At 54.0% G+C, this 25248-nt stretch overlaps 1 protein-coding gene across 3 annotated transcripts; it reads right to left on the bottom strand.

Annotated features, from left to right (window-relative positions):
• Positions 1-409: 409 nt before the first annotated feature.
• Positions 410-17417, bottom strand: COL9A2 (collagen type IX alpha 2 chain). 3 transcript variants are annotated; one of them, XM_055255065.2, is made up of 32 exons: positions 17128-17417; positions 15602-15685; positions 14366-14401; positions 14219-14281; positions 12718-12771; positions 12562-12597; positions 12444-12467; positions 12046-12099; positions 11645-11698; positions 11488-11535; positions 11217-11273; positions 11079-11132; positions 10694-10747; positions 10244-10297; positions 10091-10144; positions 9916-9969; positions 8143-8196; positions 7654-7707; positions 7393-7446; positions 6088-6132; positions 5660-5713; positions 4726-4779; positions 4402-4455; positions 4246-4317; positions 3989-4024; positions 3853-3897; positions 3732-3764; positions 3409-3555; positions 3008-3062; positions 2497-2685; positions 1684-1761; positions 410-1260 (listed from the first exon to the last, which is right to left on the bottom strand). In XM_055255065.2, the coding sequence occupies exons 1-32, from the start codon at positions 17200-17202 to the stop codon at positions 1061-1063; spliced, it is 2079 nt and encodes a 692-aa protein (XP_055111040.1). In that variant the 5' UTR covers positions 17203-17417; the 3' UTR covers positions 410-1060. The 3 variants fall into 3 exon arrangements, with proteins under 3 accessions (XP_055111040.1, XP_063483849.1, XP_055111041.1); XM_063627779.1 differs by lacking the exon at positions 17128-17417 and adding an exon at positions 16656-16961; XM_055255066.2 differs by lacking the exon at positions 17128-17417 and adding an exon at positions 15787-15859.
• Positions 17418-25248: the final 7831 nt, after the last annotated feature.

The following is a 25248-nucleotide window of genomic DNA, read 5'->3' as shown; positions in this document are numbered from 1 at the left end:
CCAGGGCCAGCACACCGTGGGTGCTGAAACTCACAGAGGACCTTCCAAGTGGCAGACCCTGGCAAGACACTGGGTGTGCTATACTGGGATGAACAAGATACAGGTGAGTGCTTGCCACAGTTGTACAAAGGCTCAAAAGGGATTCACCCAAAGTTACACAGCAGGTCAGCACCCTGCCTCCATTCCTAGGTTCCTCCCACAGATGTTCCTCAAAACTGCCATGCCATCCTAATGCTCAGAATTCAGGTGCCCAGAGAAAACGCCCCATCCTGCCCTCCCCCTCCAGAGCCTCTGTCCTTCCTGCCTGGGCAATGGAGGCCCAGCAACAACTGCCCCATCCACAAGAAGAAAAGCCCAATAACTCCTCTATCCTGGTTAACTCCGGGATAGAGTAACTCCAATATCCCGGTTTGTACCCAACTTGGGAGCTTTTATTTACAGAAAGGCCTGGGTGGATCTGGGGAGAAAGGGGTAGGGAGTTATGCGAGAAACAGAAGGGAGATGATGTTTAAATACTGAGTTGGGAGGCAGGGAAGGAAGTTGTGGGGCTGGCTTAAGGGTATAGCCACCTCAGGGTAGTCACCCAGCAGCAGTCACCTGGTAGGTCCAGAGAGTGAGATGGGATCAGGAACTGGCAGAGACCTCAGTCAGTCCTCGAGCTGAGGGGTGGAACTGTAGCTGGGCAGGGCCCAGGCCTCCCTGGGTGCCCACGTCCCACTGACCCGAGGACAAGATGGCCAGTGGAGAATGGTACAGATTAAGACGTTTGTTTTGGTAATGGCCGAATGATGCTCCCTGGAAGGAAAGCCGCCCCATTCCTTCAGCACTTTGACTCCATTGACACCACTTGCCCTGTGTGTTGGCCTCACTTTTTCACCCATCAGTGCTCTACCTCCCCTTCCCCCATGTTTTAGAATTCCTTTTCCTCAGGACTCCTGGGTCCCAGACAGAAGGTCCTGGGGGAGATGGTTTCCTGGGTTGGGGATGGGTGCATGTCCACCCAGAGGGGACCTGGTCCTTCCCGCCAGGATGCCTGCCAGGCTCTGTCTGGGCCTGATGCTCAAGGCCCCTTGATGGATCCGGGCTCTGTAAGGCGGGCAGAGGCATAGGCCGAAGCTCCAAGGCAGGCTGCAGGTTCACAGAAGCCCGGCAGCCCCACGGGGCCTGGAAGGCCAGGTCGACCTGCCTCTCCTGGAGCCCCTGGGGACCCTCGATCTCCATCCTTGCCATTGATTGCCTGGCCAGGCTGGCCAGGGAGTCCTGTGAACAGGAGAAAGTCAAGACATTAGGGGCACCTCTTGTCTCAGGCCCAGAATTTTGAAGGTGGGGAAATTTTTTCAGATGGAGAAAATGAGGCCACAGGAGAAGGGACTCTGCCCTAGAGGCAGAGATTCTGTGATTGTCCCCTACCCCCAGCTCCCAGTCTGTGAGTTTTGGGAGCAGACATCCCTTCCGTCACCTCTGTGAAGTGGTGGTGGTGGATCCTGGGAAGTCCTGAGAGGCCCAGCTTCCAGAGCTGGAACCACCCAGAGACTCCGGGGTGCTCCAAAGGGGTGCAGAAGCTGGGTATCAAGGACTGAGCTGGCTGAGCCTGAGGCCGCCATGGAGGAGATCCCGGTGTCCATGCATCATTAATTCCCAAGCTGAGGAACACACTGCAGCTGGGCAGGGCCAATGGCTTACCTGGGATCCCTGGGGGCCCAGGCATCCCGGGGTGTCCCCGTCCCACTTCTCCTGGATCACCCTTCTCTCCACGTTTTCCTGTAGACAAAAACGGGAATCTTCGTTTTTCAGAATTGGAAAATGCTTTTCCTCTATTTTTTGCTATGTTCCACACACAGAAATTCTTCCTGTTTTGTGCTAGTTTGTAATAGAGGAAAGTTGGAAGTGATCATGCAGGGCTTGTTAAATAAAGGAAGGTGCAGACAAAGGATGGAAGATTATGTAACCAATACATTTTATCACCGGAAAGTAAGCATAACAATATCTAGCATTTATTGTGTCTCAAACAGTGAACTAAGACGAACTCTATGTAAACTACTCTAAGGATAGTCCTCACTGCCACACAATGAGGTTAGTACTTTCAGTGTCCCCATTTTACAGATGGTAAACCAAAGGCCCAGGGAAATTAGTAGGTAACTCGTCTGAGAGCCACGATGAGAAAGGGGAGTCTGGATTCACACCCGTGTATGGCCCCAGCCCGCCTGCTTTACTGCTCTGCTGGTCTGCCGCCCCACCTCTATTGACATGGAAAGATGCTTATGGGGTACCACTAAGCACATTCAAAAACAAACCCCAGAAACCCCGAGTGATAACGTAGTACATTCATTGCCATCCGTTTGCTACTGGGAAAGAGCCCAGGAGTGTCTCCTGGACCATGTGGCTGAGGAACCGGGGAAGGGTCTGTATGTCATCCTGGGAAGGGAATGGGGAAACGGCCGGCCCAGACAAATCCTCACTGCTTGGCCCCCATGCCCACCGCAGAGGAGCACTCACCCTTGGGCCCCGTGTTGCCGATCTGACCCACGGCTCCCACGATGCCAGGAACGCCCCGAGGGCCAGGGTGCCCATGGGGTCCCTGCTTGCCTGGGTACCCAGGGGGCCCAGGAGGTCCTGGGGGACCCATCATGCCCACCGCACCCAGGGCTTCCCGCTTGGCACTCACAGCGACCTCTGCCAGTTGCTCTGGAGGGAGGGAGAGGGAGGTCTATGAGATGGGTGTCAGCAGTAACACTAGGGGAGGCAGAGCATCCTGATGGGCCCTGGCCCCTAGGTTTGCAGACAGAAAAGCACCATGTTTAAGTTCTCCCTTCCGTGGGCTCTGTTTTGTGGAAGTCAAAGGCCCAGAGTGACTTATTCAAGGTCCCGAAGCCCTTCGGAGACTGGACTGGAAGGAGCCCCCAGGACTCCAGATTTTCAGACAAGTGAACAGGTGGAGGCTCCGGGAGGCTGTGAGGGGGCGGCGATGCCCTCGAACGGACTGTGGGGAGGGGTTGCTGCCCCTCACCTTGCAGCATCTTCAGCGCCACATCCACGATGTGCTGGTCAGTGGCATCCCGGCCCTGAAAGCAGAGGCTTTTCAGGAAGAAGCCCCTGGCTACAAGGGCCCACCGCTCCTGTCCCACCTGGCTGAGCACGAGGCCGCCATGGAGGAGACTCTGGTGTTCGGAGTCATTAATTCCCAAGCTGAGGAACAGACTGCACCTGGGCAGGGCCAAGGGCTTACCTGGGAAGGTCGCGGGGTCATCCCTCAGGCTGCACTCGCAGCCTTCCTGTCTGCTCTGGGGCTTGGAACCAGTCTCCAGGAAGTCGGTGAGTCTCTGGGAACCCCTAGCCTTTGGCGGGTAAGCCGCACCCCAGAACAGATCTACCTAGAAGAATCACCTCCTACCCCGGGGCCCAACTCACCGCCACGCCCTGTCTCCCGGGCTGTCCTGGCACGCCTCGGTTCCCGGCCAGTCCTCGAGGGCCCGGGGGACCAGGGTAGCCCTGAACCCCTGGGGCGCCCGCATCCCCGCTGGGGCCAGGGTAGCCGGGTTCTCCACGTACTCCTTGCTGCGGGGGGATGGGGTGGGAGCAGAGCCGGGTGAGAAGGCGCCCGGTGGGGTGGGCGAGAATTGGGGGGTAGGGGTCGAGGAAGGGGGTGGGGCCGGGAGAAGGAAGGGGCCGGGAGAGTGGAGGTCCCAGGGCTGCCCAGGAAAGTCGGAGAACGCCGGGAGGGGAGGACTCACCTGTCCCTTGGGCCCAGGCTCGCCGGACTCGCCCTGCAGGCACAAGGAGCCGCGGTCACGAAGCCGTGGGGACCCCGGGGCCAGCCGCTGCTCCCCGCCCTTCCCCAGGCCGCGCGCTCACCTTCTCGCCTTTCTCTCCGGGGAGGCCGGCCACCCCCCGGTCACCCTGCAGAGAGAACCACGGGTCAGACGCGCGGTGGCGGCGGGGACGCGGAGCAGGGTTGGGGGTGGCTGGGAACAGGGGTGCTGGGACTCACCACTCCGCCTCGAGGCCCGGTCTTCCCTGGGGAGCCCTGGAGAAAGCGGGGAGTGAGGGGTTTGGCGAGTTCCCCCCTCCACGGGGTCCCCCATCTAACTTTCGGCCACACCCCTCTTTCCAACTCCGCCTCGCCGACCAGACCAGAACCCTGCCACCCGCAGGTTTGGAGGCTCCGGAAAGATCTGAGTCCTGCCGGGCCCCACTCCCCCTGTTTTAGGGCCCCTTTCCCAGGTGTTTCCCAGCCCCATCTGGCACCTTGTCTCCTTTGACGCCTGGCAAGCCTTGGGGCCCTGGAATTCCAGGGGGGCCCTGCTCTCCCTTAGGGCCCTGAGGAGAAAAGAAACCAAAGGAATAAATGGAATGAGGGGCCTGGATATGACGCCCTGCCCACCTCAGCTGGCCTGCACTCACCTGCCTTCCCTGAGGGCCTGGCTGCCCCACTGGACCCCTCTCGCCTTGGTCACCCTGAAATGGAAAGAGAAGGTCACACCCTCAGTAGCTCTCAGCAGGGGTGGCCTCCCGCACCCAGGCCTGGCACCGCATGGCCAGGGTGCCCTCCATTCCTGCTGTCACTGGCAGGGGGTCCTGTGCTCCACTTGGCAGACCAGCAAAGCAAACCCGGGCCCTGCCTGGGGAGGCATCTCACAGGCTGGGCTGCACGGAACAGGTGCTGTATCCAGCAGTGCCAGCTGCTGCAGAGGCCCCCGGGGAGGGGCCACTGTGCCAGGCACTTACCTTCTGTCCCATGATGCCCTGGGGACCAATTTCTCCTCGAGGCCCTGGCTCTCCCTGGAGAAAGGAGAAATTGGGGCTAAGCATTTGACCTGGTGGAACCCACCCTTCCACACCTGGCCAGCCCCTCCCTACCCTTGGGTCTCAGCTAATTTGCTTCATCAGGGAAGGTTTCCCAGACTGCCTGTTCCATGCTTTTGGGTCCCTGTAGTTTTCCTTCAAAGGACTCAACACAATTTGAATTACTTACCATGTGATCATTTATTTATTTATTTATTCATTCGTTTATTTATTTATTTATTTATTTTGAGACGGAGTCTCGCTCTGTCGCCCAGGCTGGAGTGCAGTGGCGCGATCTCGGCTCACTGCAAGCTCCGCCTCCCGGGTTTACGGCATTCTCCTGCCTCAGCCTCCCAAGTAGCTGGGACTACGGGCGCCTGCCACCACCCCCGGCTAATTTTTTGTATTTTTAGTAGAGATGGGGTTTCACCGCAGTCCGGATCTCCTGACCTCGTGATCCGCCCACCTCGGTCTCCCAAAGTGCTGGGATTACAGGCATGAGCCACTGCGCCCGGCGTGATCATTTATTTCATGTCTATTTCTTCCATTAAACTATACCCTCCATGTGAGGAGGAGACTCATAGTTGCAAGTGTTTAGTGAATGTTTATTTAATGAATAAATGAATGAACACCTCTGCCCGCTGGATTCCCAGCCCGTCAACTTGGCCATCTAGGAAGGTCACACTCCAGAACAGAGCCAGTCCCCACCCTCCCTGCAATGTACATAGAGAAACGGGCCCAGGGAGGAGAAAGAGCTTCCCCGGGTCATTGGGTCAGGGCAGAGCCAGACTAACTCAGAGCTCTCCCTATGTTAGGGCTCCACCCCACGGCCTCACCCTAAAGCAGGAACCCTTGTGTCAGTGGAGGGGGCATTTACCTCTTTCCCAGGGGGACCAGAGAATCCAGGAAGGCCCTGTGGGCCCGGCTCACCCTGCAGGAAAACAGTTCTCAGGTCAGTCTGGATGGCCTAGTCAGGCCCTTGGCCTCAGAGAAACCCAACGAAGCCTAAACAGAGCCTGGAACCAAATGAGCTGGGGAGGGAGAGAGGGTATTCTTGGTTCAGTCATCTTGGCTCCTGATTTTTCTGTTTGTTTCTCCTCTGGATTTAAAGCCATGCCATCCTATCTGCACTGAGGCAGGCTGAGGAGTGCATGATAGGTGGGAGGTGGCAGGAGGGAGGTGGTTAGGCCCAAGGGGCTTATGTTCTGGCTGAGCCTCTGAGACTTGGCTGAGGCCTGGGCCTTGCTGTCTTCCTGGCCCCAGACTTCCTTGCTCAATTCTGTCCCTAGCTTGGGATCGCCTCACCTGGTCTCCAGGGCCTCCTTTTGTCCCAGGCTGGCCTGGCACACCCTGCAGCAAGAAGTTGAAGTCAGTTTCTGCCCTGGCATGGGGGAGCCCCATGCACCTGCTGCTTTGCCTCCCATCCCCAATCCAGATTTCCCCACCTGTGGGAGCTGAACGACAGAAGGCCCAGCCACCATATCATGAACTTAACTGTACTTTCCCACAGTGGTGGCAGAGGAGTGGGGCACAGAGAATGGCCTGTCTTCCAAGACCTAGGGTCTATGGGGAAAAGACGAGTATGTGCTCTCAGGTGCCTGAGCCCATGTGGGTGCATGCAGGAACACAAGTCTGCATGTGTGCACAGAAACAGGTTTGGCCACTCCGTACCCCCACAGGGAGGGAGGGCAGGCTCCCATGGACTGGACTCCAGGAGGTATGGAATGGAGATGGCCCTGAACGATGAGAAGGCACAAAGAGACCAGAAAGTGCATTTCAAACAGAGGGACCAGCAAAGGCCTAAAGGTGTGGAGGCAGAAAAGCCAAGTCCTGTTGAGAAGGGAAAGGACAGAGAGGGGCCATTGCTGATATGGCAGGAGGGGCAGGTTGGGGTCGGATTATGGTGGTCATTGAGTGGTAAGATGAGCCACAAGGGCAAAGATTGCATCTGTGCTGTTTATAATTGTTTACCTGCCACTTAGTATACCTCAGATACTCAATAACTTTTTTTTTTTTTTTTTTTTTTTGAGATGGAGTCTTTCTCTGTTGCCCAGGCTGGAGTGCAATGGTGTAATCTTAGCTCAGTGCAACCTCTGCCTCCTGGGCTCAAGCAATTCTCCTGCCTCAGCCTCCTGAGTAGCTGAGATTACAGGCATGAGCTGCCACGCCCAGTTAATTTTTGTATTTTTAGTAGAGACGAGGTGTCACCACATTGGCCAGGCTGGTTTTGAACTCTTGATCTCAAGTGATCCACCCGCCTGAGCCTCCTGAAGTGCTGGGATTATAGGCATGAGCCACTGCACCTGACCTCAATAACTACTTATTGAAGGACTGGACTGAATGACTTTTTCCTGGAGGCGGTGGGGAGCCATGGAAGGTGCTATAGTGCGGAAATTGTCAGATCCCATTTAGCCAACATGGAGGACTGAAATGGCCAAAGAGAAGGCTAGAGTAATTGTCCAAGTGATGAAGGCTTCGCCAGGCCAGGGGCCACAGAGTTGGTCATGAGGCTGGAGGTGGTGATTGAGCAAGAGCCCCGGGTGTGTGTGGATTCTAACCTCATCAGCCACTAGCCCCTGGCCAGCCCCTGTGGCTCCACCTGACACTTACCGCTAGGCCCTGGTGGCCTGGACTTCCTGGCCGTCCCGCTTGTCCTGCACTGCCCTGGGATAGACAGATAACCAGAGATACAAATTAAAGCTCCAGCCAGAGGGCCATGGCTTCTACCCAGATGCAGGTAGGGAAATTGAGATCCAGAGGTAAGAAAGGGCATGTCCATGACAGACCTGAGGACCCCAGGCTCTTGGTGTCTAGAATCCAGGACTCAAGGCCCTGCCCCTGCCCCAGTCCCATCAGCAGCCCCACTCCTACCTTCATGCCAGGCGTGCCTGGGGTCCCGTCCTTGCCGTTGATGCCTGGGGGGCCCTACTCAGGAGGAAAGTTCAAGGGAGAGTGACAATGCGGAGATGTCTGGGGTCCGGCCACCCACCCCTGTTCCTCTGTGACAGCTGCAGTGTGCAGGCAGGGAGTGGCTCTGTTCATCCCGGGAAGCCCCACCAGCCAACTGGGGGAGGGGAGCTGAAGTGGGAAGGGGATGAGGGTCACAGAACACAGTCCTTCCCTAGTGTGGAGGGTGGTGTCCCCGACTGCTGCAAGCTCCCCATGACCTCCTCTATGTCATCACCCCTGTTTATAGGTGAAGAAACTGAGGCACAGAAAGGGAGGCATTTCCTGAGGTTACAGAGCCAGCCCGCCAGTTGCAGAGTTCAGACTAGCATCCCAGGCTTCTCTTCTGGGGGTTTGGACAAAGCGACTGGGCCCTGGCCTCTGTCCTGGTGGGCCTAGGCCTCTGGCACCCACCGTTGCTCCTTTCGGGCCTGTGATCCCCTGGGGTCCACGAATACCTGGGCTGCCCTGCAAAGCGGAGAGAGATCAGGTCACCTTCAGGATGTCGGGCCCCTGTCTGGCTGTGCAGAGAGGGGAACCACTGAGAACAGTGGCCTCTGGGTCCCAGAGTTCCTCTGGCACAGGCCACACCGTGCAGGGGGGCTGGAGGAGAGAGCCTTGGTAGTACCCTTCCTGCCCTGGCACCAGCAGGAGGGAGGAGAAGTCAGTGCCAGGAGGCCAGGCTGGGCTGAGCTGGAGCAGGGGTGGGAGCCAGCATCCACTGAGACCTTGGCCAAGGCCCCACACTCCACTCAGCCAAAGGAACACAACAACCGAATGCAGTGTGTGGATGCTATGTGAGTCCCGATTTGAACAAGAACCAGGAAAAGACATTTTTGAGATAATTGGGAAAAACTGAACAGAGACTGGCCATTAGATGATGTTAGGGAGTCCTTGTTTATCTTCTCAGTTGTGATAATGTGATTATGTGAGAAGGAGTACTTATTGTTTAGAGATATGTACAAAAGTATCTAAGGCTGAGATGATAGGATGTTAGGATTTACTTGAAAACATCAGAGCAAAGCAATAACACAAGCAAAGGAAGGAGGGGGCTGGGGGATAGAGGACACAAGAATGACAAAATGTTAATAACTGAATTGGAACCTGTGATAGGTACATGGAGATTCTTTATATCACTCTCAATGGTTTTCTTTATAGTTTAAAAATTGCATTAAAAAACTAGGTATGGCTGGGCGTGTTGACTCACGCCTGTAATCCCAGCACTTTGGGAGGCCGAGGCAGGTGGATCACTTGAGGTCAGGAGTTCGAGACCAGCCTGACTAACATGGTGAAACCCTGTCTCTACTAAAAATACAAAATTAGCTGAGCATGGTGGCGCATGCCTGTAATCCCAGCCACTTGGAAGGCTGAGGCAAGAGAATCTCTTGAACCAGGGAGGCGGAGGTTGCAGTGAGCCGAGATCGCACCATTGCACTCCATCCAGCCTGGGCAACAAGAACAAAACTCCATCTCAAAAACAAAACAAAACAAAACAAAACAACTGGGTGATCTCTGCTGTCTAATAGAAAAATAACAGTATAAGAATTTTTTAAATTTTAAAAAGAAAAGAAAATAATAATTTAAAAAACTAAATAATAATAACAGTTGACTGTGTTTTCTGCTCCATTTTTCCGTAAACTTAAAACTGCTTCCCCCAACAGGTCTATTAATTAGAAAAAAAAGAAAAAGAATTAAGAGAACTGGGATCCAGACCAAATCCCATTAGCCCCATGGCTGATTTGCTGGAATCTCATTGTCTGGCCCCAGTGACCATGGGACTGGATCCCAGGGCTTCTCCTGAAGTCTGAATTTGGGCTGACTCGGCCCTTGGCACAGATGGTCCTCCCCAGCAGGTCACCCACTTGTGCAGACACACACACACACTCACACACACACACTCACACTCACATACACACACACACTCAGAGATATCCTCACACACACTCACATACACACACTACACACACTCACAGCCTCACACATACATACTCTACACACTTATATACACACAGTCTACACTCACATACACACATACACACACACTACACATTCACATTCACACACCACTACACATTCACACTCACACACACACTCACACTCTCACACACACACAGCCTTAGGGGGAGCTTTGTCCTGCCCAGTACTCCCCAGGGGCCCTGACTGAACAACGGGTGCCTGAGGACTCACCACGTCACCCTTCTCCCCAGCTCGGCCTGGCGGTCCCCTAGGACCTTCCTCACCCTGGCAAGAAAGACAAGCAGGAATCCAGGTCACACAGGCTCAGGGGGAGCCATGGGCCCACTCTGTGGCTGTGACTGTAGGAGCTCCAGCCTCGGGGGTAGGGGAGCAAAAGCAGGCTTACCGGTGGCCCAGTGGCACCGATGGCGCCCACCATGCCTTTATATCCATGAGGGCCCTGGGGAGAGGAAAGGGTTGCAGGTCAGTCCTGGCTGAACTCCAGGGGTCAGAAGGCAGCTCCTGGAAGCTCTTGTAGAACACCCCAAGATTCACTTACCGTCTCTCCCTTGGGCCCTGCCATGCCCGGGTAGCCCCTGATGCCCTGGGGACCCTGTTGAGACAGAAAAATGACAGCAATGGCAATTGCAAGGCCCACTTCATGATACCTTGTCTGATGCCCACCTTCAATCTTACAGTGCCCTTTTGAGGTAGGCAGCAGAGTCTCTGTCTCGTGGATGGGACATTGAGGTTCAGAGATGAGGAGGGACTCACTGCATTACTCAAAGGGACAGTGGCAGACCTGGACCTCAGCCTGGGCTTCTTGCTGACAGCTCTGGTTCCTGTCCCTCATTCCTGACAGTTTCAGCCTCCCTCTCCCCATCCAGAGACGCTCCCAGCTAGACACAGGTGTCTCTTTTACAAGCTAGAGGCCTGAGCAGGGGAATGACTCTATTAAGGGCTCCTGGGGTGAGGGAGAAGAGGGCCACTGAGGCAAGGTGTTCCTTACCGGTGGTCCAGGGATGCCTTGCTCTCCAGAGGCACCCACATCTCCCTTGGGACCCTAAAGGGCAGGGATGAGCTGTAAGACGGGCAGGCAGATGGAAAGACACATATACAGACAAGCAAAGATACCACCTCTTTCCCCCAGCACAAGCAGACAGGAAGGACTCCTACAAACCCTACAGTCCCGTGTTACAGATAGAGAAAGGCCAAGCAAGGAGACATGACCAGAGACATGCCGACCTGGAGCACAGGCCTCCAGCCCCTGGCTCAAGGCTCTGTCCCCAGAACCCACAGGGGAAGGGGAAGGGGAAGGGATGAAGAAGGGGACAGAGCCCTGTAGGACCATCTCCACGTATCGCTGACCCACAGCCCTCAGCCCTTGCACTCACCGGCTTCCCCTGGCGGCCAGGATCACCCAGAACCCCGCGTTTGCCCGCATGCCCCTGAAGGGAAGGAGAGAGCTCAATACGAGGTCCCCTCCTGTCTACCTGCACCACCCTCCCAAGATTCAGGTCAGGAGCTCTCACCTTCACTCCCTGCAGACCTGGGGGACCTTTCATCCCGGCTGGACAGTTGGTTGGACACTGGAAAAAGAAAATCCCACAGGGCCCTGTGATCAGCTGGGCAGTGCGCCCCCATCTCTCCAACTCCCGTGCTCTCCTCCGCCTCACCTGGTGGAACCCCTGCACTGCAGCCCCTCCCCATCTCTCCCGACACCCTCATCTCCGGGGCCCCGCCTCCCCCATCTCCGTGGCCCCGCCTCCCTGCATTAGCCCCGCCCCAGACCTCGCCTCTCACCAGGAAATCCGCACTGCCTTCCAGACCCTGGATGGTTCCTGGGCGACCCTGAGACATGAAGATGGAGCTTGGCCTGACCCTTTCCCGCCTCAGGCTTGCTCAAAGACCCTTCTCCTTCCCCTGCACTTTGCCATGTCGGGGGTCTGGGGACACTTACAGGTTTCCCAGGGGGTCCTGGGGGCCCCGATGGTCCATCTGGTCCAGGGTCCCCCTGGAAGCAAAAGAAGCCCAAATCATACGCCTGACCAGCCCCTACCAGCTTACCCTAGTGCCCTCCTCCAGGTCCTGCCGCTGCCCTCTCCACCCTGTCTTTCCGGTCACTTCGTGAGATCCACCGTCTTGGGAGATCAAGGCCTGATTGACAGGGGATGGGGCCAGCCCTTGGCATTCCTAAAAGACCTAGTGCCGGATGGGCTCATAGGAGGGGCTTCTGCCCCAGACCTGGAGGAGTTTCCCAGTGGCCAGGAGCAGGCCCAGGAACTTCCAGAAAGACCACCCAGCTTGCCAGCTTGGAGATAGAAGGCAGGAGGCAGTGAACAGAGGGTGGCTGGGGCTCACCTTGGGGCCTCGGATTCCAATCTCACCAGGGAGGCCGACAGGTCCAGGCGGCCCCTGGGGAGCAGAGAGTTGATGGTCAGGATGCCTCAGAGGGTCAGATACCCTGGGCATGAAGGTAGAGACAGGCACCCAAAGCCCGTTTCTCCACTTTTACTTTTTTTTTTTTTTTTGCCAACCCCAGAGAGACTGACAGACTGAGGCTTTAAGGACCAGAGAATTGCGGAGCCAGTGGACAGGCCCACAGTGGGCTGGCCCTGGGTCTCTGGCAGGTCCACTTATTGCTGACACTATCACAGCAAGCTGGCTCCTCCCCATGGTAGCCATTCCCTCGAAGCCTTTCTGTTGTCCCCTCCTTCCCTGGGAGTTCTGGGGACCCTGCCCCATCCCTGAGGACTTACAGGAGGTCCAGCAAAACCAGGGCCCTGGAACAGAAAGAAAGAAAATTGGCTTCATGGCTCCCTCTGCAGGTCCCCTCTCCCCCAAGAGTCCCTCGAAGCCCTTGCAGGTTGTACTCACCGGAAGGCCAGGAGGACCAGGAAGACCGGGCTGGCCCTGCAGGAGCAACAAGAAAGGCTCAGAGACTGGGGTTTCCCCGGCTCCTACTTCCTCTCTACAGCCACTCCCAAACGCTGGCCCTAGATTGCCCATGTGAGGCCCCAGCAGGCCCCTTACCTTGACTCCAGGGATCCCCATGGGGCCAGGCTCCCCCTTGGCTCCAGTTAAACCCTGGGGAAGAATGAAAATGTAGGATCAATGAGGGCCAAACTGCTCCCTGACCCACAGAGCAGGGCAGGTTCAAGGGTCCCTCCTGGGTGGGCCGAGGCTCCCTTTCGCCATACCTCATGAAGGCCTAGGAACCCCGACACCTTTCTTTCCTTCTCCCCTGTTCCCATAGTAACCCTAGGAGGCAGGCAGAACAATTCCCTTCTTTTGAAAGATGAGAAACCAAAGCCCAAATATTTGGCTTCATGCCAGGCCCAGGCTTCATGCCTCCGGGTTCAGGAGTCTGGAAGACCTAGCCATGGGCCAAGATTGGTCATTTGCTTGATGTCCTGCCTTGGCAACTTTTTCATTTTCTTTTCTTTCCTTTCTCTTTTCTTTTTCTTTCTTTCTTTTTTTTTTTTTTTTTAAATTGAGACATAGTCTCACTCTGTTGCTCAGGCTGGAGTGCAGTGGTGCAATCTCAGCTCACTGCAACCCCCGTTCTTCCTGGGTTCAAATGATTCTTGTGCCTCAGCCTCCCAAGTAGCTAGGACCACAGGCACATGCCACCATGCTTGGGTAATTTTTGTATTTTTAGTAGAGACGGGGTTTCGCCATGTTGGCCAGGCTGGTCTTGAACTCCTGACCTCAAGTAATCTGCCCACCTTGGCCTCCCAAAGTGCTGGGATTACAGGCATGAGCCACCATGCCTGGCCATTGGCAACTTTTTCTGAGCCTTAGTTTCTCCTCTGGGTGCCTCTCTGGGTGGATGTGAGAACCGATGCAATGCAGAAGGCAATATGCCTTGTAATCGTTGCAGGGTGTGGAGGAGTTTGAAGGGGCCCTGGTGACTGTCCCGGCCCTGGTCACACCTCATGAGATAGCAGGGCAGAGGCAAGTCATGGGGGTTTCTCCTTTCTCTCATCTTTCAGTGACTGACCCAGTGTAACCCCCACCAGATGTTGTCCTCATGCCCCTGGGGCTGGCTGTGTTCAAGAGCCTGTGACCTTGGGGGCCCCCTGGGAGGTCTGTGGTATCAGCTAAATGATGTTTCTCTCCTGAGTCACGACTCTGTGAGAGTCGTGGGGCTGTGGGCAGGGGTTGGGGGAAGAGCGGAGGAAAGGACAGGGCACACAAGGACAGCCCCACCCAACGTATTCAGCCTGATCTTTGGAGGCCAGAAATGTGAGACTAAGTCCTGACTGCTGCAGGGGGAGCAGGAGGAGCCTGCACCTCCCAGAAAGCAGACTCTCTCTCTGGACCCCGGTTGCCTGCAAATCAATGCCCCTGGGTGGGTGTGAGGTTCCAGGAAGGTCACAAGTTATATCAAGGTGAGGGGGGCTCACAGCTGGAGAATCTCCATCCTGCTGCCCATCTCTGAACAGATCAGTGAAGATGCCAGAGCCAGGCCCTGGAGGTTAATTGGCAGAGCCCTACCCTACCCCACCCCACCCCACACTCAGCTACTCACATCAATCCCGGGCTTCCCGTCTGGCCCATCTGGCCCGGCTTTGCCAGGCTCACCCTTGGGTCCCTTGAAAACAGAGATGGAACAAACATGAGCCAGAGGAGGGCAAGAGCAGGAAGGGTCAAAGGCCAAAGAGGATAAAGCACTCACCGGAGGGCCAGCTTTTCCAGGGGGCCCCTTGTCACCCTGCAAGATACAAGTTGGTGAGACAGCATACTACGGCTCATGCTACCCCAAGTGGGCACACACAGGCCCTGGCAGGCCGCTGCCAAAGGCTCTCCTTCTCACTCTCCTCTCTTCTGTCCAGGTCCCCTAAGCCTTGCAATCTTTAGGAAAAGAGCCCCCTTTTCCTCAAAAATAAAAACCAAAAACAAATCATAGGAGCATGAGAATAACCCTGGCCGGGCTGGAGAGGGTGACAGCAACATGCAAGAAGGTACAGACATGCCGATGTCATGAGATGCCAGCTGTGAGACCCACTACCAGGGCTGGGGGCTCCAAGCTGATGCCTCTTGGATTTGGGCACGTGTGGGAGGAAGGTTGGGGCTTTTGGAGAAACGTGAAGGGGGATGAGCGAGGTGGGCAGCAGCTCTGTTCCAGACTGTAGGGCAGGAGAACGGGAAGCTGAGCCAGTGGCAAGGACCAAGGGGGACTGTAAGGGGGAAATTCAGTGTTCCCAAGGAGGGAAGGACCTTCCAGTGACAAAGGACACTTGGTGGTGGGCAGGCAGGGCCGGTGAAGTCCGATTCAGCCCCAGAGAGGCCTCCAGGCATTTCAGAGCCTTCAGCAGCCAGGGCCTGGCCGGGGGCCCAGCATCCTGTGTTTGGGGGGTGGGGGCACCAGGTTGAATAGAAGTCTGTCCAGACTGGTAAACATCAAGTGGCCCTCCCGCGGGAGCTTTCAGAATGAGGTATTTAACCCTCACCCTGCAGGGAGTAAGACCAGCTGATTCTAAATCGGGGAGAGAAAACCGAAGGGAAGAGACAGGAGTCTGGCCCAAGCTGGTCGGTGGTCTGGCCAAGGCTCCCAAGCGACCCTGAAGAAGCGTCCAGATGTGCCAGAGGCAGGGTGAGGGGTTGAGGCGCCACCTACCCCACAAGGAGGGGAAAGGAGAGGAGGGGGGTGAGGCCTCGCCGTGAGCTGCAGCCGGCGGACTGAACAGCAGCTCCTTGTCCGTCGGCGGCTATAGCCGGCTCCGCATGTCAGGGCTGGTTTGAGGTTTTTGCAGAACAAACGGCGTCCTTGTGGTGCGGGCCGGCGCCGCCTACTGGCGACGAGGGGCACTACATCTCCGGGCTCCCCAGTCCCCACCCCCACCACAGGGCTCACAAAGTTCTCCTTTGTCTGCCGCCTCCCTCCCGCCCTGGTCCCAGGTTAGAGACTTACGTCGATGCCGTCGGATCCAGGCACTCCCGGCGGTCCCGGCGGTCCCGGGGGCCCCGGGGGGCCCCGCTCTCCCGGTGGACCTCTCTGAAAAACACACACGGGATGGGGCAGTCCTCAGACAGTGCAGGAAGCTGGGCGTCCCCGGGGCTGCAAGCGACCCTGGGAGCGGGGTCCTAGGGGCGCACCTCCTCCGCGAACTCCCACGTATTGAGAACCTTCTGCATAGCAGGCACTGTGTGCCATTACATGCATTCATTATCTTACAGAGTACTCAGAACCGGGAGGCCCTATTACAGGCCCCAGTTTGCAGTCGCAGAAACTGGCTCAGAACATGAAGGGTCCATGGTCACTGAGAGTGGGCGGCGGCGCCAGGACTCCGCCCTGGATCTGCCCGACTCCTTCCACTGTGCCAGGCTGCCCTTGCGCGGTCGCGGTGGGGAATAGATGGAGACGTGGACAGCTCAAATAAATCACAGATGGAATGTAAGGTTGTGCCTAGCAGGCTGCCGGCCCTCAGTGAGCGGTGGCTCGGGTTATTGTTCTTACGTGAACGACAGGCACAGACAGCGCCTCCTCCTCTCCCCATGGTGCAGGAAAACCCGACGGGAAAGTGGGGGAGGCTCAGAGAAAGGAGGTGTAGGGAGGTGAAGCGGGTACTATCTTCCCACTCGGAGCGCCCCTTCGGCAGCACAGCTGCCAGGTAAGTCCTGACTGCTGCAGAGGAGCAGGAGGAGCCTGCACCTCCCAGAAAGCAGACCCTCTCTTTGGACCCCGTTCGCCTGCAATTCAATGCCCCTTGGTGGGTGTGAGGTTTCAGGGAGGTCACAAGTCATATCAAGACGAAGGGAGCTCACAGCTGGAGATGCTCCATCCTGCTGCCCATCTCTGAACAGATCAGAGATCTTAAAAGGCGGCCCTTTTAAGAGGCCAGCTCGGACTCAGGCAGGGGTCCCGGTGCCCAAGAGCTCCCCAGGCCGCGAAGTGCCAGGCTGGCGCCTCGCAGGCGAGCTCGGAACCACACCCAGCACCCGACGGGGCCCCTTCTCTGCCCTACCCGAGCGCCCGCAGCTCCGGGCGGCCCTCGGAAGGGAGACGTGGGTTGGCGGGCAGGGCCAAGAGGCCGCCTCGGGGCGACAGCGGCGTCTGGTTGGAGCCGGCGCCCCCTGGGAGGCGGCGGGGGCGGAGGCTGCGCAGCGGGTGAATGAGCACCATTGTATGCCCCGCCACCTGGGCTCCCCGGGCTGCCAGGACAGGGCGCCAGCTCCTGCCCCACGCTGCCTGTCCTGGGCAGGGCCGCGCGTCTCGGGACGGGTCCACTCTGACTCTCCGGCTCAGCCACCTCCATTCACAGTGCCGCGATGGGCACCATGTATGCACCCACCGAGGGAACCTGCCCGCGGCGCTGTCCTCAGGTGGCCTCTCGGGCTAGGGGTGTCAGTAGGCGCGGGACACAGGCAGATCTCCTCCATCCCGGACTCCAGACCCCGCACCCTGGACCCTGGCAGCGGAGGGGCTGCGAGACTTACGATCTGCGCCAGAGCGAGCACTAGCACCTGGAGGAGAACAAGGAGGCTGCGGGGTGAGGCCGCAGCGGCGGCCATGGCGGGCGGCGGGGTCACGGGGGACGGGTGCGAGTCCGCGCACCCACCGACGGCAGAGTCTCCCGGCGCTCCTCCGGCGCTGGCTGTTCGCGGGCGGGGTGGGCAGGGGCTCCTGAATATGCGGGGGGCGGGGCGGGGGCCGGCGTGAGCTGTCACCTGAGAGGACCGGCGGGGTTGCGGGGAGGGAGGCCGGCGCCAGGCATCCAGCTCCGCCCCGCTCGGTCCAGCCTCCTGCGCCCACCCTCTGTCCTCTGCCTGGGCTTCCCGGGCGCCTCAGCCTGGTAATCCGAGGGGCGACCGGGGTGTGGGACGGAGATGATGGTCCAGTTTCTTTGTGAGAAGGCATAAGGCCGTCTGAGGTCCCTCTCGGGACCTTCAGGCCCCAGCACCTTCCCCCTGACGCACAGCCTGTGCCCCATCACTTACCCCACGTCCTCTCCAGGGCCCAGGCCGAGAGCGCCTCGGGCTCTGCAGATCTTGCTGCAGGCTCTCCCCAGCTCCTGCCCACCTTGCTCCCCTCTCCTCTGGCTCCTTCCTCTCCAAGCACAAACAAACAAGCCTTTTCCATATTAATATGTCACAGTCCTTCCTGGATCAGCCGTCTCATGAATACTCCATCGGCCTCTTCCAGCTCTTTAGTGGAGCTGTGTGCACCTCCCCCACCCCCCAACTTCCTCACCTCGCTTTCACCTCCCTACCTCTGTCCCAACAAGCAGATCTGTCTCCTGGAGGTCTCCAGCGAAGCCCACCCTTCTTCAATCCTCCAGGCAGGAAGCTGTTGGCATCTTCACCTGCCCTTGAAGTCTTCCCCATCCGAGCTCCTGCCATCCAGCTCCCCTTTTTCTATTGCCTTTAATTCTCTGCAGCTGCCTTAAGCACTGGTGTGTTTAGGATTGGGCCTTCTCACTCCATGTTCATAGAAACAACTACCACTTTATTCACCAGTTTCCAAACCCCACTGTCCAGCATAGCCTGACTCCAGAGAGCCTTCCCTTCCCTCCCACTCACTTAGCCAATATTGGTAAAATGCTTTGGAATCTGACTTTGTCACAATTGTAGATACGATCACAGGCACCTAAAACTCTATGAAATCTCAGTTTCCTCATCTGTAAAATGGGGATACTAATAGTCCATATATATATATATATATATATATATATATTTTTTTTTTTTTTTTTTTTTTTTTTTTTTTCAGACAGAGTCTTAAAAAGCTCTGGAGTGCAGTGGCGCTATGTCAGCCCACTGCAACCTCGCCTCATGAGTTCAAGCGATTCCCCTGCCTCAGCCTCTCGAGTAGCTGGAATTACAGGCATGAGCCACAATGCCTGGCTAATTTTTATATTTTTAGTAGAGATGGGGTTTCTTCATGTTGGCCAAGCTGCTCTTGAACTCCTGACTTCAGGTGATCTGCCTGCCTCAGCCTCCCCAAGTGCTGGGATTACAGGCATCAGCCACCGTGCCCAGCAAATAGTCCTTATCTTAAAGGGCTTTTGTGGAGATTGAAATGAGATGACTCATGCGAGGCATTTAACCTTGAACCAGCACATAGTAGGTGCTTGATACATTTTAGCTTTCCTTATGATTTATGGATGACTGTTTTCTAGGTTGGCATCCAATGTGGGGAAGCTGGCCACAGGCAGATCAGCTAAAATGATGAACCTAGTTGAAGCTAGAAAAGTCCAACTCCACTGGGCAGGTTAGCAAAGGGCTCTGGATTTTGAAAGGTTGTCCTGGAGCTGAGTTTGGGAGAAAGAGCTTGAGAGAATGTAATTGCTCTGCCTAACAGAGTGAAGAAGAATTTAAAGTTTGTTGGAAGATGAGAGCAGGAGGAGGAGGATGTAAGAGAGGGATGGTGGGCATTGCTCGGGGTGGGTGGGGTAAACCTATAAAGGATTTTTAGAACTGGGATGTCCAAATTCAATTTTAAGTTGTTGGTTTCACATCATTTATCTTTTCATCTTTTGTGGGCTAACCACAAAAAAGGCCTTGTGTGAGTAAGTTTTCTCTTTGTGTGTGGAAATTATGGAAAGGGGATGAGTTTCACAGTCTGGATAGCACACATTGGTGTATTAATTACCTGTTGCACCATAACAAATCACCCTAACATACAGCAGCTTAAAATGACAATTTCTTTGGATTAGGAATTCGGGAGTGGCTCTGCTGGTTCTGTCTGGCTTAGGGTCTGTTATGAGGTCACAGTCAGATGGTGGCTGGGCCTGACGTCACCTAGAAGGCTTCTTCACTCACATGTCTGATGTCTGTACTGGGAAGCCTTCAACCGCTGGGGCTGGAACAGCTGGAGTTGCTTGGACAGTTCTCTCCTTTATCTCTTTGTGGGCTTTCCATGAAGTTTCTCCAACATGGCAGCTTCAAGGTAGCTGAACATCCTCTATAGCAGCTCAGAGGGAGTAGGAGAGCACCAGACTGAAGAGAACTGCCACTCAGGACCCGTCCTTGGAAGTCATGCAGTGGCACCTTCACCACATTCTTACTGTTGAGGCAATTACAAAGGTCTGCCCAGGATCAAGGGGAGGGAACAGAGACCCCACCTCAAGGACGAATGTTAATGTCACTTTTTTTTTTTTTTTTTTTGAGATGGAGTCTTGCCATGTCACCCAGGCTGGAGTGCAGTGGCACGATCTCAGCTCACTGCAACCTCTGCCTCCTGGATTCAAACGATTCTCCTGCCTCAACCTCCTGAGTAGCTGGGATTACAGGCGTATGCCACCACGCCCGGCTAATTTTTGTATTTTTAGTAGAGACGAGGTTTCATCATGTTGGTCAGGCTGGTCTCGAATTCCTGACCTTGTGATCTGCCCGCCTCATGACCTGCCCGCTTCGGCCTCCCAAAGTGCTGGGATTACAGGCGTGAGCTACCGCGCCCGGCCAATGTCACATTTTAAGAAGAGAATGAGGGATAAAATTTATTTATTTATGTATTTATTTCTTTCTTTTGAGACAAGGTCTCCCTCTGTCACCTAGGCTGAAGTGTAGTGGTGGAATCACCGCTCACTGTAGCCTCAAGTTCCTGGGCTCCTGATCCTCCCACTTCAGCCTCCCGAGTAGCTGGGACTACAGGCATGCACCGCTGCACCCAGCTAATTTTTTATTTTATTTTATTTTATTTTGTGACAGAGTCTTGCTCTGTTGCCCAGGCTGGAGTGTAGTGGTGCGATCTCGGCTCACCGCAACCTCCATCTCCTGGGTTCAAGCAATTCTCTTACTTCAGCCTCCCGAGTAGCTGGGATTACAGGCTCCTGCCACCACACCTGGCTAATTTTTGTATTTTTAGTAGAAACAGGGTTTCACCACATTGGCCAGGCTGGTCTCGAACTCCTGACCTCAAGTGATCCGCCCACCTCAGCCTCCCAAAGTGCTGGGATTACAGGCGTGAGCCACCGCGGCCGGCCATGCACTCAGCTAATATTTTATATTTCGTAGACACAGGGTCTTGTCACGTTTCCCAGGTTGTCTTGAACTCCTGGGCTCAAACAGTCCTTCTGCCTCGGCCTCCCAAAGTGCTGGGATTGCAGGTGTGGGCCACTGCACCCAGCCTGGGGATACAATTTTTATTATTGATGCAACCATCTTTGGAAAATACATCCTGCCACACTTGGGGTTATAAACTAAACCAATCCAGTGGTAGCTGAAGCTTAAAGCTGGAGCCAATCAAGATAAATTTTAGGCCAGGCGCAGTGGCTCATGCCTGTGATCCCAGCACTTTGGGAGGCCGAGGCGGGCAGATCATTTGAGGTCGGGAGTTTGAGACCAGCCTGACTAACATGGAGAAACCCCATCTCTACTAAAAATACAAAACTAGCCAGGCATGGTGGCGCGTGCCTGCAATCCCAGCTACTCGGAAAGGCTGAGGCAGGAGAATAGCTTGAACCTGGGAGGTGGAGGTTGCGGTGAGCCAAAATCGCGCCACTGCACTCCAGCCTGGGCAACAAGAGCGAAACTCTGTAAAAAAAAAAAAAAAAAAAAAATATATATGTATATATATATATATATATATATACACTCTAGGGAAGGCTTTGGGCCACAAGACATGGACTGGAGGTTCCAGCCAATTGCATATGGGTGTTTGTTTGTTTGTTTGTTTGTGTGTTTTTGGAAACAGGCTGGAGTGCAGTGGCACAATCTTAGCTCACTGCAGCTTTGACCTCCCAGGCTCAAGCAATCCTCCCACTTCAGCCTCCTCAGTATGTACTTCGTGCATAGGACTCTTAAGGCCCAGGGAGACCCTGAATAAGTGGAGAGTCATATATCTACATTTCTGTGTAAGAAAACTCCATGTTGGCTGGGTGTGGTGGCTCATGCCTGTAATCTCAGTACTCTGGAAAGCTCAGGCAGGAGAATCACTTGAGGCTAGGAGTTCAAGACCAGCTGGGGCAACACAGTGAGACCCCTTTCTCTACAAAAAAAAAAAAAAAAAAATTAGCAGGGTGCAGTGGTGTCTCCCAGCTACTTGGGAGGCTGAGGTGGAAGGATCACTTGAGCCCCGGAGTTTGAGGCTGCAGTGAGCTATGATTGAGCCATGACATCCTAGCCTGGGTGACAGAACAAGACTCTGTCTCTAAAAACCCAAAAAATAAAAATAAAAACATAAAAACAAATGGCCAGGCATGGTGGCTCATGCTTGCAATCCCAGCACTTTGGGAGGCCGAGGTGGGAAGATCCCTTGAGCCCAAGATTTCAAGACTGGGCAACATAGATGTATATATATAATATTTGAAATCTATGATGAAAGTATATATATTTAGTTTATGATAAAGGTTAAATTCAAGAGCAGTGAGGAAAGGGTAGACTAGATGTTGAGGTAATTGGCCATATATTCAGAAAAAAGTTCAACTTAGATTTCTGTATCAGCATACCAAAACTATATTCTTGAACAAATTAACTGAGGGCCTATATATGAAGATAGCAAATTATAAAAGGCCTAAAAGGAATTTTAAAAATAATTTTGTCATGGGAAACATTTCTGGGCAGTACACAAAACCTAAAAAAGATAAGAAAAAATGCTTAAAGTTGACTTTATCACACTTTTTTACGCTTTATCACATTTTTTAAACTTTTTTTACAATAAAAATTACAGATAAAATTAAAAGTCAGAAAAGTGGAGAGTCATATATCTACATTTCTGTATAAGGAAACTCCACGTTGGCTGGGTGTGGTGGCTCACACCTGTATTGTAATGTAGATTTACAATTACATATATATATTACATATACAATTACATATCTAAATATAAATATTTATATAATATATATTATATAAATTATATTTTACAGTATACATTACAAGACAAAGCATTAATATGGAAAACATACAAAGAACTCTTATAAATCAATAAGACAAGCTCTACGAAACACTTAAAAGAATATCTGGCAGGGCGCGGGGACTCACGCCTGCAATCCCAGCACTTTGGGAGGCCAGGACGGGCGGATCACCTGAGGTCGGGAGTTTGAGACCAGCCTGCCCAACATGGAGAAACCCCATCTCTAGTAAAAATACAAAAAATTAGCTGGGCGTGTGGTGGGCACCTGTAATCCCAGCTACTCGGGAGGCTGAGGCAGGAGAATCGCTTGAACCTGGGACGCAGAAGTTGCAGTGAGCCGAGATTACGCCACTGCACTCCAGCCTGGGTGATAAGAGCGAAACTCCTTCTCTCAAAAAAAAAAAAAAAAAAAAATATCGAATTCAAATATTCTACAAACTTTTTAGAGAATAGAAAAATAAAGAACATTCTCAAACTCATTTATGGGGCTGATATAAACTTGATACCCAAACCAGTGATAGGCAGTAAGAGAAAGGAATATTAAAGGCCAATCTATTTTATGAACATAGATGCAAAAATCCCATATAAAATATTAACAGATTGGGCTGGGCGCGGTGGCTCACGCCTATAATCCTCGCACTTTGGGAGGCTGAGGCAGGTGGATCACCTGAGGTCAGGAGTTTGAGACCAGCCTGGCCAACATGGTGAAACCCTATCTCTACCAAAAATACAATAATTAGCTGGGCATAATGGTACACACCTGTAGTCCCAGCTACTCAGGAGGCTGAGGCAGGAGAATTGCTTGAACCTGGGAGGCAGAGATTGCAGCGACCCAAGACCACGCCACTGCTCTCCAACCTCAGCAACAGAGCAAGGACAGAATGGTTTCAAATGAGAAAATCTATTAATGCAAAGAGTTTAAGATCATATCAAGATACACACAAAAAAGCAACTCAAATGTCTGTTTTTGCTCCACCTACCATAGAAATTTTTTTCTGCAGGAACAAGCCCGAAAATGAGGACCTAAGAGGCCGGGTCCCGGACCAGGAGGGAGCATAGACACCGTGCCCTCCCCAGCCTCATCCCTTCTCCCAAGGAACAATTTACAGAGCCTGGACACACCCTCCTAGGGACTAGAGCAAAAAATAGGAAGAAGGTAAGTGTCCCTTCTGTTTCCTTTTTATTAGAATTAACTCAGGATTTCTCTTCTTTCAATACAATTTTAAGTTGTAGTCATAGAGATATTTTATATTTGAACAGAGACTGAATCTGATTCATCCCTTGTGCTCCCCAATCGCAGAAGTCCTTCGATTTTGTTTTAAAGAGACAGGATCTCATTATGTTGCTCAGGCCAGACTGGAACTCCTGGGCTCAAGCAATCCTCCCACTTCAGGCCCCTGAGTAGCTGGGACTACAGGCATGTGCCACGGAATCAGCAAGTAACAGATCACTGAATCAACCCCCAACCCACACTAGGCTGAGCCTTACTTAAGGACCTTCCCTAACTGTGCCCTTCTGTCTCAGGGGCAGGTTCTCAGAGCTCAGCTTGGAGCTCACGGACTAAATCTTCTTACACCTTGCCAAATGCACCAGGCTCACATCATTTCCTTGATCATCTCCCAAAATCTCTCTCCTTGCTGTTCTGTTTTCCCTCCCCTGACCCAGCATCCAAGTTCTCGGCCAGTCTCCCATCCTAACCTTCGCACGGTGTCTTCTGGGACATGGGTTCAACAATCAGCCAGCTTCCTTACTGTTCTCAATTTCCGGGAGCCTCCAAAACACAGAACTCAACATGATCCCTGACAACAGTCCTCCCCTGCAGCATTCTTACCCGGAGGCTGATTATCCTCTCACACCACATCCCTCAGGGACAGGGGGTAGAATCAGTGTCCACATTGTTTCTTGTTAAAAATTATATATTTATTTATTTTGAGACAGGATTTCACTCTGTCACCCAGGCTGCAGTGCAGTGGTGCCATCAGGGCTCACCGCAGCCTCGACTTCCTGGGCTCAAGGACTCCCAAGTAGCTGGGACCACAAGCGTGCACCATCACACCTGGCTATTTTTTATTTTTTTGTAGTGGGGCTGGTGGGTTGGGGGGTCTCCCTATGTTGCTCAGGCTGTCCTCAAATTCCTGGACTCAAGCCATGCTCCTGCCTCGGCCTTCCAAAGTGCTGGGATCATAGGCGTGGGCCGGACTGCACCCAGCCTCCACATTGCATCTTTAGATATTTTTCCAGACACCTGATTGTAGAAATCCCTACTCTCTTAGGCATATACCAACTGATTCTTTTTTTTTTTTTTTTTTTTGAGAAGGAGTCTCGCTCTGTTGCCCAGGCTGGAGTGCGGTGGCATGATCTTAGCTCACTGCAACCTCCGCCTCCCGGGTTCAAGTGATTCTCCTGCCACAGCCTCCTGAGTAGCTGGCATTACAGGCATGTGCCACCATGTCCAGCCAATTTTTGTATTTTTAGTACAGATGGGGTTTCACCATGTTGGTCAGGCTGGTCTCGAACTCCTGACCTCATGATCTGCCCGCTTCGGCCTCCCGAAGTGCTGGGATTACAGGCGTGAGCCACTGCACCCGGCTGTTATACCAACTGATTCTATCATCCCTCCTTCTTGTTGCCATCATCCTCTTTTCCCTGGGTCACTGTCTCTCACTCACTAGTGATTTGTGTGCCTGGATCATATCTTCCCCACCTCTCAGAATCCTGCCATCACCTGGTGCACTTCAACAACTTCTTTTTTTTTTTTTGAGATAGAG

The sequence above is a fragment of the Symphalangus syndactylus genome, chromosome 12, assembly GCF_028878055.3.
Source record: "Symphalangus syndactylus isolate Jambi chromosome 12, NHGRI_mSymSyn1-v2.1_pri, whole genome shotgun sequence".
Lineage (NCBI taxonomy): Eukaryota > Metazoa > Chordata > Mammalia > Primates > Hylobatidae > Symphalangus > Symphalangus syndactylus.
Note: the sequence above shows the minus strand (reverse complement) of the source record. Positions and strands in the feature narration are given on the sequence as shown.